General features: G+C 38.7%; 1 protein-coding gene across 5 annotated transcripts in view; it reads left to right on the top strand.

The window, feature by feature from the left end:
• The window catches only part of BRAF (B-Raf proto-oncogene, serine/threonine kinase), a 197,973-nt gene extending 178,721 nt beyond the window's left edge, over positions 1 to 19,252 (top strand). For 4 of the 5 annotated variants that reach the window (XR_010158687.1, XM_016945457.4, XM_054656323.2 and 1 more), the window contains 3 exons: positions 4,738 to 4,872; positions 9,944 to 10,097; positions 17,876 to 19,252. Coding sequence is in view for 4 of the 5 variants with exons in the window: in XM_016945457.4 (XP_016800946.3) it covers positions 4,738 to 4,872; positions 9,944 to 10,097; positions 17,876 to 17,898 (312 nt within the window). In the remaining variant the exon portion in view is untranslated. The remainder of the gene's footprint in view (positions 1 to 4,737; positions 4,873 to 9,943; positions 10,098 to 17,875) is intronic. The other variant, XM_009454360.5, reaches the window with a different exon arrangement.
• The last annotated feature ends 225 nt before the right edge of the window (positions 19,253 to 19,477 follow it).

Raw genomic sequence — 19,477 nt, 5'->3', positions numbered from 1 at the left:
TTAGTATTGATTCTTTCCATATTTCATTTTTAAAGAGGTAAATACTGAGAAATTTTATCTAAATTATAAGAAGATGACAAAGGCAGGAGTTTTGTTATAATCACATGCAGAGTTTAGTGGTCCCCAAGACCAGCTTCAGGTTTGTTAAAAGGACTTGCTGAAAACTCACTGAAAGCTGCTCAAGACTCACTGACAACTGTTACATTCACAGTTACAGTTTATTACAATGAAAGAATACAGATCAAAATTAACAAGGGAAGAGACTCATAGGACAGAATTCAGAAGCGTTCTTGTTGGAGCTTCCTGTCACCCTCTCCCAGTGGAGTTGTGGACAGAGCTTCCAGTAGCAATGTGTGACAACACACATGGATTATTGCCAACCAGGGAAGCTCACCTGAGCCTTGGAGTCTAGAGTTTTTATTGGGGTTCAGTCATATGATTAACCACCTGCGGGGCTGACCTTAGTTTCCAGCTCCTGCAGAGGTCAAGCTGATGCCACATGACCCAGAGCCCTCTATAAATCACATTGTTAGCACAGTCTGTCTGGCATGGCCCATGGCCCCCAGATAAACAGACACTCTGATCAGGCAGGACATTTCAAGGACTTAATGATTACCTCCCAGGAGCCAAGAGCAAAGGCTAGCTCTCTCTTTGGGCAAGGTTAATTCTTTACCACATACTATATATCACTCAATCATCTGAGCTCATTCCTATAATGTACCAAAATTTACATAGTAACTTGTCATTAAAAATGTTTTAAAAGCTCAGCTGACATTTCAATTAATATTTTTGAAAGTAAAGAATTGGAAACCAACAGACTCGTTACCCATTCGTTGGAGCCCAGTTTGACACCAGTATTTAGAAATGTCTCTTTGTTGCCCCAGAGGTTTTTACACCCTGGGACAATGTATACTATAGTTAGGTTACATATGGGTAAAAGGTGTGCCTTTTTTTTTTTTAATTATACTTAAAGTTTTAGGGTACATGTGCACAATGTGCAGGTTAGTTATATATGTATACATGTGCCATGCTGGTGTGCTGCACCCATTAACTCATCATTTAGCATTAGGTATATCTCCTAATGCTATCCCTCCCCACTCCCCCCGCCCCACAACAGTCCCCAGAGTGTGATGTTCCCCTTCCTGTGTCCACGTGTTCTCATTGTTCAATTCCCACCTATGAGTGAGAATATGCGGTGTTTGGTTTTTTGTTCTTGAGATAGTTTACCAAGAATGATGATTTCCAGTTTCATCCATGTCCCTACAAAGGACATGAACTCATCATTTTTTATGGCTGCATAGTATTCCATGGTGTATATGTGCCACATTTTCTTAATCCAGTCTATCATTGTTGGACATTTGGGTTGGTTCCAAGTCTTTGCTATTGTGAATAGTGCCGCAGTAAACATACGTGTGCATGTGTCTTTATAGCAGCATGATTTATAGTCCTTTGGGTATATACCCAGTAATGGGATGGCTGGGTCAAATGGTATTTCTAGTTCTAGATCCCTGAGGAATCGCCACACTGACTTCCACAATGGTTGAACTAGTTTACAGTCCCACCAACAGTGTAAAAGTGTTCCTATTTCTCCACATCCTCTCCAGCACCTGTTGTTTCCTGACTTTTTAATGATTGCCATTCTAACTGGTGTGAGATGATATGTCATTATGGTTTTGATTTGCATTTTTCTGATGGCCAGTGATGATGAGCATTTTTTCATGTGTTTTTTGGCTGCATAAATGTCTTCTTTTGAGAAGTGTCTGTTCATGTCCTTTGCCCACTTTTTGATAGGGTTGTTTGTTTTTTTCTTGTAAATTTGTTTGAGTTTATTGTAGATTCTGGATATTAGCCCTTTGTCAGATGAGTAGGTTGCGAAAATTTTCTCCCATTTTGTAGGTTGCCTGTTCACTCTGATGGTAGTTTCTTTTGCTATGCAGAAGCTCTTTAGTTTAGTTAGATCCCATTTGTCAATTTTGGCTTTTGTTGCCATTGCTTTTGGTGTTTTAGACATGAAGTCCTAAAGGTGTGCCTTTTGTAAAGTGGTAGAAGGGCAGTTATAACAGGGAAAATGGGAAAGCAAGATAAGTGTTACACTTCCACTTGAGTGGTTCTCTGGCAAATCAGTTTTTTCAAAGGGGATACCAGTAAGTTGATAGTTGTAGAAATTAATTCCCTTAAAACCACCATGTTGGCTGGGCATGGTGGTTCACACCTGTAACCCCAGCACTTTGGGAGGCTGAGGCGGGTGGATCACTTGAGGTCTGGAGTTCAAGACCAGCCTGGCCAACATGGTGAAACCCCATCTCTACTAAAAAAATGGAAACATTAGCCAGGCATGGTGGCGTGCACCTGTAATCCCAGCTACTTGGGAGGCTGAGGCAGTAGAATCTCTTGAACCCAGGAAGGGGAGGTTGCAGTGAGCCGAGATCGCACCACTGCACTCCAGCCTGGGCAACAGAGCAAGACTGTCTCAAATTAAACAACAAAAACAAAAAAAAACCCACCATGTCTATACACCTCTGCGTCTTCCTGTAACCCCAGGGATACTTGACTCTAATTTAAAGACTATAGACATATGACATAGCTGATCAACTAGCAAAAAGTTATCACTCACCTTAATGAACAGTTAACTTAAACATTGAAAACCTCTTGTGTCCACAAGGTTATGTTAAATACTGGAGGTAGTGGTGTTATAGATATTTTTTAAGAATTTTTTTTTTTTTTTGAGACAGTCTCGCTCTGTTGGCCAGTCTGGAGTACAGTGTGGCATGATCTTGGCTCACTGCAACCTCTGCCTCCTGGGTTCAATCAATTCCTTGCCTCAGCCTCCCACGTAGCTGGGACTACAGGCACACACCGCCACACCCAGCTAATTTTTATATTTTTAGTAGAGACGGGGTTTCATCATCTTGGCCAGGCTGGTCTTGAACTCCTAGACCTCATGATCCACCCTCCTCAGCCTCCCAAAGTGCTGGGATTACAGGCATGAGCCACCACGCCTGGCTTCTTTAAGAATTTTTTAAAAATATGTATGTATGAGTCACAATCTCTCTGCCTGAGCACCCATAGTCTCATTGGAGAACTTAGATAAGATACATATCACAAAAAGATTAATAACCATACAAGGCAGTAAATGATCATCACAGCTAGTGGTGGGAAGAAGGACCATTATTACTTCTAGGTGTGTAAAGAAAGGTATGATAAGCATGGTTACCTTTCAGTTAGGCCTTGATCATCTGGGTTTCAGGTAGCTAGAGAAGGGTGAGGGAGGGCATTACAAGCAGAGTAGGAGCAGCGGCAATAAAAAAGTTAAAAGTAGCTTTGTATTGGGATAGTCTTCTCTACAAATCCTGTTACTTACTTAACTATATTATCTCGGGCAAGTTACTTAATTTATTTGAGCATTGGATTCCTTATCTGTAAAACGGAGTCAACACCAACCTTGTAGAATTCTTTTTTGAGTATTAGATGATATCTAGAATCCAAGTGTCCCAACGTTTTTTGGCCTTTCAGGGCCACCTTTTCCATTGATAGCCAAGTAAGAATACCTGAATTGCTGTCCATAATATATGACTATAGGAACTCCAGATCCTTTCTCTCAACTTTGAAGACCCCTGTTTGAAGTGCTTTACATTCTCCTGGCTGTTGCTTGTCACCTGTTGCTCCAACGTATTATTCCAGGTTGCTCCCAAAATTCTAAGACTGCTGTCTTCCATTAAAATGATGATGTTATGATGGTGTAGCTTCAGTAGGGGGCATTGTGAAAGAAAACTGTAATCCCCTCAATTCAGTAACTCTTTCCAAGGTTCATCCTTTAACCTCTACTACATAGAGGCCACATTGCAATCAAAGCTTTACTAATGCCTGGCAGTTAAACAAGGGTCATTACAGCACCAAACAGGAAATAACACAATGTATCAAGCTTGGCGGTTTCTAAAATTCATCAGCTCTGCCCTGTAGCGGGGATCTTTTATGGGCTTTCTCCACTTTAGCCTCTACTCTCCCCCTGTTGCACCTATTCCTTCTAAGACCAAAAGCCCTTCTCTCAGGCTGTCCTCCCTGAGTCCCAAGACTCCTAACATCTATCCCTGCCTGCCCTCAAAAGAGGCAAAATATTAGGAAATTAAGAAATTAGAAAAAATTATAAATCTCTGAATCCAGGGAAGACAAGCCTTTTTATTTCGTTAAACAGATTTTAGCTCCTAATGGCTTCCCCTTCTCTCCTCTGGCGGAGGCTCTGGTTTGTATAACCAAGTGGCCCATTAGCGTTTCCACAATAAAAGGGCTTAAGATGCAGATGCCAAAACGACTGCTAAAATGTTAACCTTTTTGGTTTTCCCTACACATATATAGAGGACTTAACACAACGTCCAACAACAAGAAGTGCTGAATAAATTTTTTTTTTTTTTTTAAGTAAAGAAGAGGCACTGTCAGATCTGTTTTAGATGGTTACCCTGTGAGTGGGAAAATGGACTGGATAAAGAGAGACCAAAAGCAGGGGAGCAATTAGAGAACCTTTGCCACAGTCCAGGGATCATGAAGATTTGAGCTTGCACTCCTTGTGTGGGTTCCCCACCATCTATGATGTGGCATTGGTTTTTTAAAACTTTTTATTGAGGTGTAATACATACATCGTAAGCTGTAAATGTACAGCTTATTGTGTTTTCAGTGAGTGTGAAGTATATTTTTCAACTTATCTACAAGGTTGAATTATTTCCCTTTTTTTTCTCTCTCCAGATAATTTTTATGGTGGGACGAGGATACCTGTCTCCAGATCTCAGTAAGGTACGGAGTAACTGTCCAAAAGCCATGAAGAGATTAATGGCAGAGTGCCTCAAAAAGAAAAGAGATGAGAGACCACTCTTTCCCCAAGTAAGTAAAAGCTTCATGCTATCCAAAAGAACAGACTAATATTCATAGACAGATTTCTGAGCACTTTTTTGGGCACACAGTGTGTATTTCATGAGTTTGGATTCTATGTGCAGACTCCAGACAAGAAAACACATTAAGATGGCTTCATGAGGGTTGAGCAGTGGCACACCTAGAAATTTTGGGTCCTAATACAAAATATTCAGAAAGACTTTGCATTTGTCCATCAGTTCTCAGACTTCTTAGTCTTTGAACTCTTTTACACATTTAAAAATTATCGAAGACCCCCCCCACAAAGAGCTTTTGTTTATATAAGTTTTAATTCCTTATTAGAAATTAAAACTATTTTTTAAAATATTAATGAATTAAACATAATAAACCAATATGTTAAATAATATTTAGAAAAAAACAGTTCTATTATCTAAGAGAAAAAAATTAGTGAGGAGTTGTATTGTTTTACTTTTTTTGCAAATCCCTTTGCAAAAAGAAGACAGCTAGATTCTCCGCTTTTGCACTCACATTGCAATATCTCATATCATGTCACCCCTAAAAACTCTACTTAACGCTTGTAAAATAATGACAGTAAAAAAGGCAAATGATATCTTATTGTTATTACAAAAATAGTTTTGACCTCGTGGATCCCCTGGTGGTCCACGGACCACATTTTGTGAACCACTGCTTTATTTCTTCTTGGTGGTAAACAGATTCAAGCTTTCCTTTAATACTGGGTCTTTTTGAGGGGCATTTCTGCCTGATGCAGAAAAAGGAAAAGGCAGTAAGGCAGTTGTCAGCTCAGCCTGCCTTTACCTAATTCTTGATAACTCACTGCTTTTTTTTTTTTTTTTCCATGTTGGAAGGATAAAGCCTTAAGTTAATAAATTTCAAAAAGAACTGTAACTAAGGCCAGGTGTCGTGGCTTACAAATCCCAACACTTTGGGAGGCCAAGGCGGGCAGATCAGTTGAGGTCAGGAGTTCGAGACCAGCCTGGCCAACATGGTGAAAACCGTCTCTACTAAAAATACAAAAATTAGCTGGGCATAGTGGCAGGAACCTGTAATCCCAGCCACTCAGGAGGCTGAGACATGAGAATAGCTTGAACCCAGGAGGTGGAGATTGTAATGAGCTGAGATGACACCACTGCATTCCAGCCAGGGCAACAGAATGAGACTCTGTTTAAAACAAAACAAAACAAAAATATCTAAATACCTCAACTAGCTTACAGAGTTTAGCTGTAGTAGATATTATAATATAAATGCAATGTTTTCTGATACTTAGGGAGCTCCTGATAGCACTGGATAAATATGCCTTGATGAATCAGTACAGTTTCAAGTGGGAAGTGCTATTTCCCATAGTAACCCTGCTACCATAATTACTGGAGTGTTCATGTATGAACTCTTAGGCCTTTGAATGCCCAATCCTAGCTGAGTAACTCAGACAGAAGTCAATGTTACAGGAATTAGATTCACTCATCCTTTATTTTTAAATCTAAAAAATGTTATTCTTCTCTAAAGAATGAAAGAAGATAAAATTGATGGTTTTAACAAGTCTGTCAGGGTGTTGCCTAAGAAAAGAAAGGGAAAGCTAAGTGGTTGGCTGGGTAGATATAAGTTTCATTTATCAGGTTTCAAAGTTACTGTTCCTTTGAGGAAGAGTTTTTATTTTTTCTTTTTATTTTTTTATTTGTTTCTCTAAGTCAGGAAACCTCTGGGTTGAGACTGTCCTGGTGAGAGACAAGTGCTGCCGAGCAGCTTCAGCATGACCCTGTCCCATGTTCTCTTTTCACGTCATGGTGCTCGGGTTCTTACTTAGAATGGTTTATTGACATTAATAATGCAAAGTACATCCTTAGGCCCACTTTTTAAATGATATTAAAAGGGGCAAAATGCTTAGCTCCATACTTCTAAATATAACATTTCATTAATTACATGGTTTCAAAAACTGAAGTGCATATGTGAACTTTCCAGATTATTGGAGGCTATCCCTTTAAAGTGTTATTTTGAAATTTTTGTTACAGGATATCTTTTCACACCATACTGTTATATGCCACATAAATTTTAGATGGCTGAAGATCTATATGTTTTATAAAATATGAAATCATTTTTATAGTTTTGAGGTAGGAAAGGCTTTCTTAATAGACAAAATTCAGAAGGAAAAAATTAGCAGATGTGAGTACATTAAAAATTTTTAAACTTCTATATAGAAAAATAACATTGAAAGATAAAAAGAATAATTGTAGCATATATAACAAAAAGTAAATGTTTATAATATACAAAGGACTCCTCCAAATCAATAAGTAACAAACAATAGAAAATGGGCAAAGGGAATATGAACAGGTGATTCACATAATAAATACAAATGGTGAATGAACTGAGGAAAAGGTGTAAATATTTCCATGGCAGTCAGTAAAATGCAAAGACACACAACAGTGAAATATATTTTAATTTCGCCTCTCAGGTTGGTAATATCCAGCACTGGGAACAATGTTGGGAAGTGAGGAGGAGCATTCTATGTAAAATTTTAAAGGTTTGGTGGAAGGCAGCATTTTGGAAGACCTTGGTAGAATCCATAAATTCAAAATACTTCTAAAAATCTGTGCTATGTAACCTATTTCATAAGTATTCAGATATATATAAGAATGTTTACTATAATAAGAAAAAGACATTAAGATTAAGTTAGTTTTGTATTGATGACATGGATATTGGTGAGAGAAAAAGAAAACAAGACAGAAAACAAAATGTAGTATGATACCTCATTTTTTTTTTTATAGGCTGGGCCTGTTCTGTTGCCCAGGCTGGAGTGCAGTAATATGATCATAGCCCACTGCAGCCTCAAACTCCTGGGCTCAAGCGATCCTCTCACCTCAGCCTCCTAAGTAGCTGGGACTGCAGGTGCCTATCACCACACCCAGCTAATTTCTTGTGGTGGTGGTGGTGGTGGTGGTTGTAGAGATAGATTCTCACTATGTTGCCCTGGCTGGTCTTGAACTCCTGGCCTCAAGCGATCCTCTCGCCTCAGCCTCCCAAAGTGCTGGGATTACAGGCGTGAGCCCCAGTGCCCAGCCCGATAACCACTTTAAAAGGTTAAACAGAGGCCGGGCACGGTGGCTCACGCCTGTAATCCCAGCACTTTGGGAGGCCAAGGCAGGTGGATCACCTGAGGTTGGGAGTTCGAAACCAGCCTGACCAACATGGAGAAACTCTGACTCTACTAAGAATACAAAATTAGCCGGGCGTGGTGGCACATGCCTGTAATCCCAGCTACTCGGGAGGCTGAGGCAGGAAAATCATTTGAACCCAGGAGGCGGAGGTTGCGGTGAGCCGAGATCGCACCATTGCACTCCAGCCTGGGCAACAGAGTGAAATTCCATCTCCAAAAAAAAAAAAAAAAGTGTTGTTCAGGTGGGCCCTGTTTTCATGTATGTATTTTTATACATAAAAAAAGGTACTGAAGAGGCCAGGCGCAGTGACTCACACCTGTAATCCCAGCACTTTGGGAGGCCAAGGTGGGTGGATCAGTTGAGGTTAGGAGTTCGAGACCAGCCTGGGCAAAATGGTGATACCCATCTCTACTAAAAATACAAAATTATCCGGACGTGGTGGCACACACCTGTGATCCCAGCTACTCGGGAGGCTGAGGCAGGAGAATCGCTTGAACCTGGGAGGCGGAGGTTGCAGTGAGCTGAGATCGCGCCACTGCACTCCAGCCTGGACAATAGAGTGAGACTCCATCTCAAAAAAAAAAAAAAAAAAGGTACAGAAGAAAGTATAGACTCTAACAGTGGTTATCCCTGGAGAGCAGGATTTGAGAGCCTTATACTCTTTATACATTTCTATAGTATTTTAATTTTTATTTGCATGTTATACTTGGAATTTACAATTTTTTGCAACTGCTTACTTCTTTGTCTTATACTAATCATCATAAAGATTACTTTTTTAAAAAATTTAACTTTTAAAAACAATTTTCAGCCAGGCATGGTGGCTCATGTCTGTAATCCCAGCCCTTTGGGAGGCCGAGGCAGGCAGATCACCTGAGGTCAGGAGTTTGAGACCAGCGTGGCCAACGTGGTGAAACCCTGTCTCTGCTAAAAATACAAAAATTTAGCTGGGCATGGTGGTGCGCTCCTGTAATCCCAGCTACTCAGGAGGCTGAGGCAGGAGAATCACTTGAACCCAGGAGGGGGAGGTTGCAGTGAGCTGAGATTGTGCCACTGCACTCCAGCCTGGTTGACAAGAGCGAGACTCCGTTTCAAAAAAAAAAAAAAAAAATTGGTATCTCAGGACAATAACAAAAGTAATAATAATAGCTGCTAAGGTTTTATTGAGTGCTTATTATAGGCCAGGCATTATGCCAAGCCCTTTAAACATGTTTCATGATTATGAACATGCATTATCATGCTGTATGCCTTCAAGGATTATAACCTGTTTCTTTGTGCCTTAAAATTGTGAATTTCTGCATTTTATATATTGGGGTCTATTTGTCGAGTTCTCCTATCTTTGCTCTTGAGTTGTCCCCTGTCACTTCTCATGTGCTACTAGCACTCTGGGTCCGTGAGGTTCTGCTTTCAATTAGGTGTATGTAAAACATTTCCCATGGCTAGGTTTCTTTAAAGGGCAAGTAGCTGTGATAGTTCTGTTTAGAGATAGTCATAAAGTGCTTTACTTATTTATACTCCATCTTCTTCCCAAAAGAGACTTGTGGTCTATAACAAAAAGGTATAAAATTGGTTTTAAATTTCTATTATTTACTGTTTCAAGACTAACAAATGATCTAAAATATAAATAAAAGCTGACTAAGAATTACTCTCCCCATTTAATTTACAGAGATAGTTTCTTCTTAAGAAAAAATACCAATTCTTTACAAATATTTTCCCAAGCATTTATGACAATACTGAAAACAATGTAAGATTTCAGGTGCTTTCTTGTAAAGTGTGATGGGACTCTTAAAGATTTATACCACCCAGATTTTCATTCTTCTTTCTGTTTTTTCTTTTTCTTTCTTTCTTTCTTTTTTTTTCTTTTTTCTTTTTTTTTTTTCTTTTTTTTTTTCTCTTTTTTTTTTCTTTTTTTTTTGTAGATTCTCGCCTCTATTGAGCTGCTGGCCCGCTCATTGCCAAAAATTCACCGCAGTGCATCAGAACCCTCCTTGAATCGGGCTGGTTTCCAAACAGAGGATTTTAGTCTATATGCTTGTGCTTCTCCAAAAACACCCATCCAGGCAGGGGGATATGGTGCGTTTCCTGTCCACTGAAACAAATGAGTGAGAGAGTTCAGGAGAGTAGCAACAAAAGGAAAATAAATGAACATATGTTTGCTTATATGTTAAATTGAATAAAATACTCTCTTTTTTTTTAAGGTGAACCAAAGAACACTTGTGTGGTTAAAGACTAGATATAATTTTTCCCCAAACTAAAATTTATACTTAACATTGGATTTTTAACGTCCAAGGGTTAAAATACATAGACATTGCTAAAAATTGGCAGAGCCTCTTCTAGAGGCTTTACTTTCTGTTCCAGGTTTGTATCATTCACTTGGTTATTTTAAGTAGTAAACTTCAGTTTCTCATGCAACTTTTGTTGCCAGCTATCACATGTCCACTAGGGACTCCAGAAGAAGACCCTACCTATGCCTGTGTTTGCAGTGAGAAGTTGGCAGTCGGTTAGCCTGGATTAGATAAGGCAAACTGAACAGATCTAATTTAGGAAGTCAGTAGAATTTAATAATTCTATTATTATTCTTAATAATTTTTCTATAACTATTTCTTTTTATAACAATTTGGAAAATGTGGATGTCTTTTATTTCCTTGAAGCAATAAACTAAGTTTCTTTTTATAAATTTTGAGTGCAGGTGACCAAAAATATTGCTGAGGAGTGGCACGTTTGACATGAGTAAAATGTCTTAACTTTGGATTTTTAGCGGGAAAATGTTATAAATTGGAGTTTCTTTTAAATAGCTTTTTTAAAAATACATTAAGGATGTCTCGCTCATGTAGAAGTCAAATTTTGTTGCAAACGCATTGCTCCCTTCACACCCAATCTCTCCCCTGCAAAAAATCTTCACAGAATTCTGTGAGAACTTTTAGGTGTGTTTTTCTTTGAGATACCTCTGGTTGCCAAACACCAGGTAATAGATTTTTTAAAGTTGTTATTAGATTATTCTTACCTCTCATGATGCATATTTTAGCAATCACCTTATCATTGTGTCTCATGTTCTGTCCTCCTTATATTCTTTGCCCAGCAAGATTCTACTTATGATGAATGAATGCTCTTCTCCTTTTTTCATTCAATGGTATGAAGTATTTGTTAGGGTTCTTTAATACTTACACTTTGTTGTGTAGAAAATGACTGTAATGTGGTGGTCAGTGTATTCTTACTGTGATTCAGAGGGAATCAAAAGTAGAAAGCAACAGCACGTGGTCCTATCAAAGATTTGGCCATCTCTGCTTCACTGTCAGCCTCTTAACTATATCTTCACTTACTCAATTTGGTTTTGTCATGATTTTTAAATGTAGCCAATAGTTCAAGGTTCTTCCAGTAAACACACATCTGCATAAATGCCTCCTTGAAGTCAATAAAGAAGGAAATTGAGAAGACTTTAAATTAATGATAATTTAGTTTTTAAGTACCCACAAATAAATTTTTGAAACATTTTCTTTATTTGAATAGTTAGATGTCATCCAGGAAAATCACTCAATAATAATTACGGCAAATCTTTAACCCCTCATTTGGGTAGCTTAAGATAAGTAATGCCATTATGATTTCAGAATTGATTCATGACTTTAGTTAAGAAAATGAAAAGGAACGTTTCACGTATTTTAAAAAATGATACTAAGGAATAAAGAAGTACAACTATTGGAAAATATCTAAGTATATGATTTTTAAATCCTCCAGTGGCATTAAATATATGATTATTAGTAATTGTTAGATAGGGTTTTATTCATTCACAAATAGAAGACTAGCAAGCATGTAACTAACAAAGTTTTTACAAAATTGACTTTGTGGAATGCTCCAAATGTTTGGCCATTTTGAGGCACAAGGTCAGGGGTCTCTTTATTGATAGAGCTCCTTCTATAATTTCCCAGCATACCTGCCTCACGGTTATCTTCCTTTCATTGTTCACTCTCTTTTTCTTCTCAATGCCATCCTGCCTAGGCTCCCATCATCTGCATCTGACGCCTTTCCTTTCTTTCTTTACTAGTCTCCTTTGCGATGGGTGTGGCTAAGCTCTGTAGAGCCACTCAGAAACTCATTGTTCCATTCTGTAGCCAGTAAAACATGCCTCCAAAGTATCACAGAGTAATTCTACTCTCTCTTTTAAATTAGGTCCACCGGAAATGTTAGTGAAAGGACATTAAAAATGTGACAGGTGACATGTTTAGCTAACATGGATCTGGAGAAATAGGAAGCAGTAGAATTAAATGTTTCCCTTTCAGGTTTAATTGTATTTGTTCTTGGGTTTTGTTTTATACTGAGTTTTAAATATATTCTCCAAATAAAAACATTATTTTTTCTAACCATATGTAGAGTTAATCTCTTTGACTAAGTAATTGAAACAAAAGAACATTTGTTCTTTTGTGACTGCTTTTTTCCTAAAACCTGAGCCCTCTTTTTTTTTTGAAATTAAAGTTGATTTCCTTCTTCAGTAAGGAAACCTTTTTATAAATTTGTTTTGCATTTTAAAAGTTTTACTAATCAATGATGAGGAAAAAGATTTGTCTTCTTGATTTTAAATAGTTTCAGGATCACAGGATGTAATCAGATGCTTCCGGTTTATTTATTTTCAGGTATTACACTAGCCATTAAATCTTTTTTATTTATTTATTTTCTTCCTGCCCCTCGGATGGCATATACTAGCCATTTAGATACTGAACTCTAATAGTTAAACCAATAGTTAAAATTGTCCTCTCTAAAACATTGGCTATTTAATATACCAGCTTAAATGGCCTTTCTCTCAAGTGAGTCACTCTTAGTTTAAGAAAATTATGTGCCTTTTTAAAAAATATTATGAAATGGTACTTCATGACAGAAACATTTTATCAGTTATAGTCTTATTTGATTGAAAATTGTTGAGCATTTCTGTAGAACTTTTTACTTTACTAAATATTTCATCTTTCCCATGACTGTTTTCTCAAAGAATTTAAAAGACTCGATGTATCTATGCCAGAATGTTTCTCATCCTTTTGAAACTGCCTGGGCCAGGCGTAGTGGCTCATGCTGTAATCCCAGCACTTTTGGAGGCCAAGGTGGGCGGATCGCGTGAGCCCAGGAGTTTGAGACCAGCCTGGACAACATGGCAAAACGGTGTCTCTACAGAAAAATTTAAAAATTAGCCAAGCATAGTGGTGCACAACTGTAGCCCCAGCCACTCGGGAGGCTGATGTGGGAGGATCCCTTGAACCTGGGGGGCAGAGGCTGCTGTGAGCCTTCATCATGCCACTGCACCCCAGCCTGGGCAACAAAGCAAAACCCTGTCTCAAAAAAAGAAAAAAAAGAAACTGCTTGAAAGTCATGACGAAGAATGTCAGGAGGGGACTTATTCTGGCTGCAGTTGACTTTCTCCTTAAATGTCAAGTAGTGATTGATTTGGATAAGAAGTAACCTGTTACTTTTCATAACATACTTTAAGGAATTTATCAAATTCTATGTATAATGCCCATTAAAATATATTCCATTCTGGAGTAAAGGGTAAGAGTAATATTTTTAAACTAGTTAATAAAGTCCTTAGCTTTCACATAAACCGTGATATTTGAGGTGTCTAAAATCACAGGGTCTTTTTTTTTTTTTTTTTTTTTTCAGTCTTCCCAGTTGTTCTCTGCTCTATTCCTAAATAAAGTTAACTTGAAAATGCATGGCCAGTTGTGGTGGCTCACACCTGTAATCCCAGCACTTTGGGAGGCTGAGGCGGGTGGATTACTTGAGGCCAGTTCGAGACCAGCCTGGCCAACATGGCAAAACCCTGTCTCTACTAAAAATACAAAAATTAGCTGGGTGTGATGGTGTGCACCTGTAGTCCAGCTACTTGGGAGGCTGAGGCACAAGAATTGCTTGAACCCGGGAGGCGGAGGTTGCAGTGAGCCAAGACTGCACCACTGCACTCCAGCCTGGGTAGTAGAGCAAGACTCTTTCAAAAAAAGAAACAGAAGATGCAGCTTAAATTATCCTCAACCTGAAAGAAGGGGAAAGAAAATATTTCAATTTGGCCTCAAATTGATTTTTTTTATTAATTAATATACCAAGATTTTTTTTAAGACATAGAGTATCTAGGTATTTCACTTCAAATAACTTCACACAAGCAGAGTTGGCTCTTCAAATAGAAGACGGGTAGGAAGTAGAATAGTAGAGATTTCCAGATAGGCAAGAAGGAATCATTAAGAAAAGATACTTTTTCTGAAAGCAGATTCATCACCTGTTACTCCCATGTTTTCCTTAAATTCTCCATGTTTTAGGGACATTTTAAGAGTCTTATTTTATTGATTCCTGAACTATGGATTCTTTTCTTTTTTTCCCCTCAACACCAAGTGTGACTATAAAAAGGACTGCATTCTGTTAGAAGCACTAGACTTTTGATAGAGTGATGGTGTTTGCTTTGTTATTTGATTTGGAGTTTGTTGGTAAAAATTTGTTCTTTGTGCGGTTGTTTGGTTTTAAATTTTTTTGGAGACAGAGTCTTGCTCTGTCATTCAGTCTGGAATGCAGTGGTGCAGTACCACCACACCCTGGTAATTTTTTTGTTTTTGAGACAGAGTCTCATTCTGTTGCCCAGGCTGGAGTGCAGTGGTGTGAGCTCAGCTAACTGCAGCCTCTGCCTCCCGGGTTCAAGTGATTCTCCTGCCTCAGCCTCCTGAGTAGCTGGAATTACAGGTATGTGGCACCACACGTAATTTTTTTTTTTTTCCCCAGTAGAAACAGTTTCACCATGTTGGCCAGGCTGGTCTCGAACTGCTGAGCTCAGGTGATCTGCTCACCTCAGCCTCCCAAAGTGCTGGGATTACAGGCTTGAGCCACTGCACCTGGCCCTAATTTTTGTATTTTTAGTAGAGAGAGAGTTTCGCCATGTTGGCCAGGCTGGTCTTGAACTCCTGGCCTCAGATGATCCACCCTCCTCCGCCTCCCAAAGTGCTGGGATTACAGGCATGAGCCACCTCGCTGGCCTGGTTTTTATTTTTAAGACTAATATTTAAGTTTGTGGAGTATGACACTTCAACAAAATGAAATTTCTAATCATTATAATGAACAGGAAACATCTGAAGTTGTGTGCATGTGTGTGTGTGTGTATTTTGTTTTGTTTTCGAGACAGGGTTTCGTAACTCAGGCTGGAGTGCAGTGGTACAATCCTGGCTCACTGCAGCCTCAACCTGCTGGTCTCAAGTGATCCTCCCACTTCAGCCTCCTCTAGGTAGCTAGGACTACATGCATGTGCCACCACATCCAACTGATTTTTTTTTTTTTTTTTTTTTGGAGAGACAGCGTCTCACTATGTTGCCCTACCTGGTCTCAAACTCCTGGGCTCAAGCAGTCCTCCTGCCTCGGCCTCCTGAAGTGCTGGGATTATAGGCGTGAACCACTGTGCCCAACCTTAGCTGAAGATTTTTTAAAGTATTTTTTAATGTAGTATATTAACATTTGGCTTAGATATTAGCATTTTCTGATTTTTTTATTTAATAGATTAATTCTAGGCATTTTCATAAAGATTTCTTTTCTGTAAATCTTATTTTTACATTGACTTCCTTTAATGAGATTTGGATTTGGCTAGATACATGATTACTCATAAGAATGTTGCAAGTCACTTTAAAGAAACATTAAAACACTAAAAATAGCAACCTTAAAATTATAAGTACTCAAACTGTAAGCAACAATAGTAAGAATGTTTGTATATTTCTGGAGTGTGTTACCATAATAACCTCCTATGATTATACTCCAAATGTTTTACTCTAAGGTCTTAGTAAGTTAATTTAGCCTTTTTTTTTTTTTAAATCAGTGCTAGATTCCCCAATCCTCTTAACTTTAAATATGAGGCAATAATTCTTTTACCCTTTCTTGATCTTTGGACTCACAATACCTTAGTTAATTGCTTGTTAAAAGGAATTCATGCATAGAAAGAGATAATACGACTATCTGCAGTTCATTAGTAGTTGTATTCAGATTGGGAAAACAAAGTGTTAATTGTTGAAAGTTGTTTAGGGACTGCTGGGTCTTGGAGTCAGCACCTGGGTTTGCATTCCTTCTCTGCAATTTTCTGTATATGATCTCAGGCAAGTTACTTGACCACTCTAAACCCTGGCTTCCTCATCTATATAATATAGATGATAGCATCTGCCTCATAGGGTTATCATGAGAATTGGATGCAGATGTGTACAAACTGTTCCATGAGGCATCAGGCACTCAGTCAGTCACTAATACTATCAGCTTACAAAGCTGAGGATTCAATCATCCAGTCATTAGCAATCTGTTGTTGGGATGTGCCAGTGTTATCTAGCAACCAGTTGGAATCTGATAGCAATCAGAAATTAGATAGGTTATTCCTGGATTAAACAGTATATTCATATAAGTGATTGCTTGGATCCTCATCAGAAGCTGCTATTGAAAAATAGTGATATGGCTGGCCGGGCATGGTGGCTCATGCGTGTAATCCCAGCACTTTGGGAGGCCAAGGCGGGCGGATCATGAGGTCAGGAGATAGAGACCATCCTAACTAACACAGTGAAACCCTGTCTCTACTAAAAATACAAAAAAATTAGCCGGGCGTGGCTTCATGTGCCTGTAGTCCCAGCTGCTGGGGAGGCTGAGGCAGGAGAATGGCGTGAGCCCAGGAGGCAGGGCTTGCAGTGAGCCGAGATCGCACCACTGCACTCCAGCCTGGGTAACAGAGCAAGATTCCGTCTCAAAAAAAAAAGAAAAATAGTGGTATGGCTGACTAAATTTTGTTAATTGTCAGTTATTAACTAATCCCCAGAAATTAACTATGGTGTGTATAACAGGAATTGGCCTTTAGTTACAAGTAGAAACTATGGACAAAATGGTAGATGAAAAATAATGGCGGCCGGGTGCAGTGGCTCACACCTGTAATCCCAGCACTTTGGGAGGCCGAGGCAGGCGGATCACTTGAGGTCAGGAGTTTGAGACCAGCCTGGCCAACATGGTGAAACCCCATCTCTACTAAAAATACAAAAATTAGCCAGGCCTGGTGGCGGGTGCCTGTAATCCCAGCTACTTGGGAGGCTGAGGCAGGAGAATCACTTGAACCCAGGAGGTAGAGGTTGCAGTGAGCCGAGATTGCACCATTGCACTCCAGCCTGGGCAACAAAAGCAAAACTCCATCTCAAAAAAAAAAAAAAAAAGAAAAGAAAAATAATGGCATGAAGCCCCCAAATTCATTAAGCTAAAGGAGCATGATATCACAAAGGTACTTTGTGGTTTAAAGAATTCTTTATGCTGATAATTATGTTCAGTGACGTGCCTATATTGAATTTTTTGTTAGTTTGAAGGTGAAATTAACTAGAAAATAGGCAGTCTGGATTTTCTTTCTCTGTCAAACGTGTGGTGTGAACAAATCAGTTGACCTCTTAATTGTATCTTTAGCAAAATGAGGATAACTACTGCCTCTCTCTTCCTAATAGTGGCATTATAATAATATGATAGGTGAAAATGAGTTGATAATTCAGAGGTGAAAGTATTCTACAAATTGACATTACTACTTTACATTCAGTTTCTGAGAAATTTTGTTCATTGGAACTGTTTTCAGCTTGATCAGAACCATGATACATAAAACCCAACTGGGAAATTCTGCAGACTTGCTATTTAATTGATAGAGCTGAACCATATTCTATATACTATATATGTTGTGTTCTTCCATGGGTTTCAGCCGTTTTTGCTTTTAAATTAGCAATGCTGTTGCTAGACTTGAAATATATAACTAGTTACTTTTCAGTGAAGCTCAAATGAGGCTTTTCTGTGTCTCTAGGTTATTTGAGATGACTTTTTTAAAATTAGCTCTTGTCCTCCCTCTACAGGAGAATTTGCAGCCTTCAAGTAGCCACCATCATGGCAGCATCTGCTCTTATTTCTTAAGTCTTGTGTTCGTACAATTTGTTAACATCAAAACACAGTTCTGTTCCTCAAATCTTTTTTTAAAGATACAAAATTTCCAATGCATAAGCTGATGTGGAACAGAATGGAATTTCCCATCCAACAAAAGAGGAAAGAATGTTTTAGGAACCAGAATTCTCTGCTGCCAGTGTTTCTTCAACAAAAATACCACGAGCATACAAGTCTGCCCAGTCCCAGGAAGAAAGAGGAGAGACCCTGAATTCTGACCTTTTGATGGTCAGGCATGATGGAAAGAAACTGCTGCTACAGCTTGGGAGATTTGCTATGGAAAGTCTGCCAGTCAACTTTGCCCTTCTAACCACCAGATCAATTTGTGGCTGATCATCTGATGGGGCAGTTTCAATCACCAAGCATCGTTCTCTTTCCTGTTCTGGAATTTTGTTTTGGAGCTCTTTCCCCTAGTGACCACCAGTTAGTTTCTGAGGGATGGAACAAAAATGCAGCTTGCCCTTTCTATGTGGTGCGTGTTCAGGCCTTGACAGATTTTATCAAAAGGAAACTATTTTATTTAAATGGAGGCTGAGTGGTGAGGAGTAGATGTGTCTTGGTATGGAGGAAAAGGGCATGCTGCATCTTCTTCCTGACCTCCGGGGTCTCTGGCCTTTTGTTTCCTTGCTCACTGAGGGGTCTGTCTAACCAAGCAGGCTAGATAGTGCTGGCACACATTGCCTTCTTTCTCATTGGGTCCAGCAATGAAGATAAGTGTTTGGGGTTTTTTTTTTTCCTCCACAATGTAGCACATTCTCAGGAAATACAGTTTATATCTTCCTCCTATGCTCTTCCAGTCACCAACTACTTATGCGGCTACTTTGTCCAGGGCACAAAATGCCGTGGCAGTATCTAACTAAACCCCCACAAAACTGCTTAATAACAGTTTTGAATGTGAGAAATTTAGATAATTTAAATATAAGGTACAGGTTTTAATTTCTGAGTTTCTTCTTTTATATTTTTATTAAAAAGAAAATAATTTTCAGATTTAATTGAATTGGAAAAAAACAATACTTCCCACCAGAATTATATATCCTGAAAATTGTATTTTTGTTATATAAACAACTTTTAAGAAAGATCATTATCCTTTTCTCTACCTAAATATGAGGAGTCTTAGGATAATGACAAATATTTATAATTTTTCAATTAATGGTACTTGCTGGATCCACACTAACATCTTTGCTAATAATCTCATTGTTTCTTCCAACTGATTCCTAACACTATATCCCACATCTTCTTTCTAGTCTTTTATCTAGAATATGCAACCTAAAATAAAAATGGTGGCGTCTCCATTCATTCTCCTCCTTCCTTTTTTCCCAAGCCTGGTCTTCAAAAGGTTGGGCAATTTGGCAGCTGAATTCCCAGACAGAGAATAGAGCAATTTTAGGGATATTAGGACTGAGGGAGGGTGTGGGAAAGCTGTCATCAGTTGTTTTTATAGAAAGAACTGGCATTCATTAAGAACCTAAATCTTATCTTTGCATAAATGGAAAATATAACCTAGTTATAGCTTCCTT

The sequence above is a fragment of the Pan troglodytes genome, chromosome 6 (assembly GCF_028858775.2).
Source record: "Pan troglodytes isolate AG18354 chromosome 6, NHGRI_mPanTro3-v2.0_pri, whole genome shotgun sequence".
Classification (NCBI taxonomy): Eukaryota; Metazoa; Chordata; class Mammalia; order Primates; family Hominidae; genus Pan; species Pan troglodytes.
The sequence above is the reverse complement of the archived record's forward strand: the minus strand, read 5'-3'. Positions and strand labels throughout refer to the sequence as shown.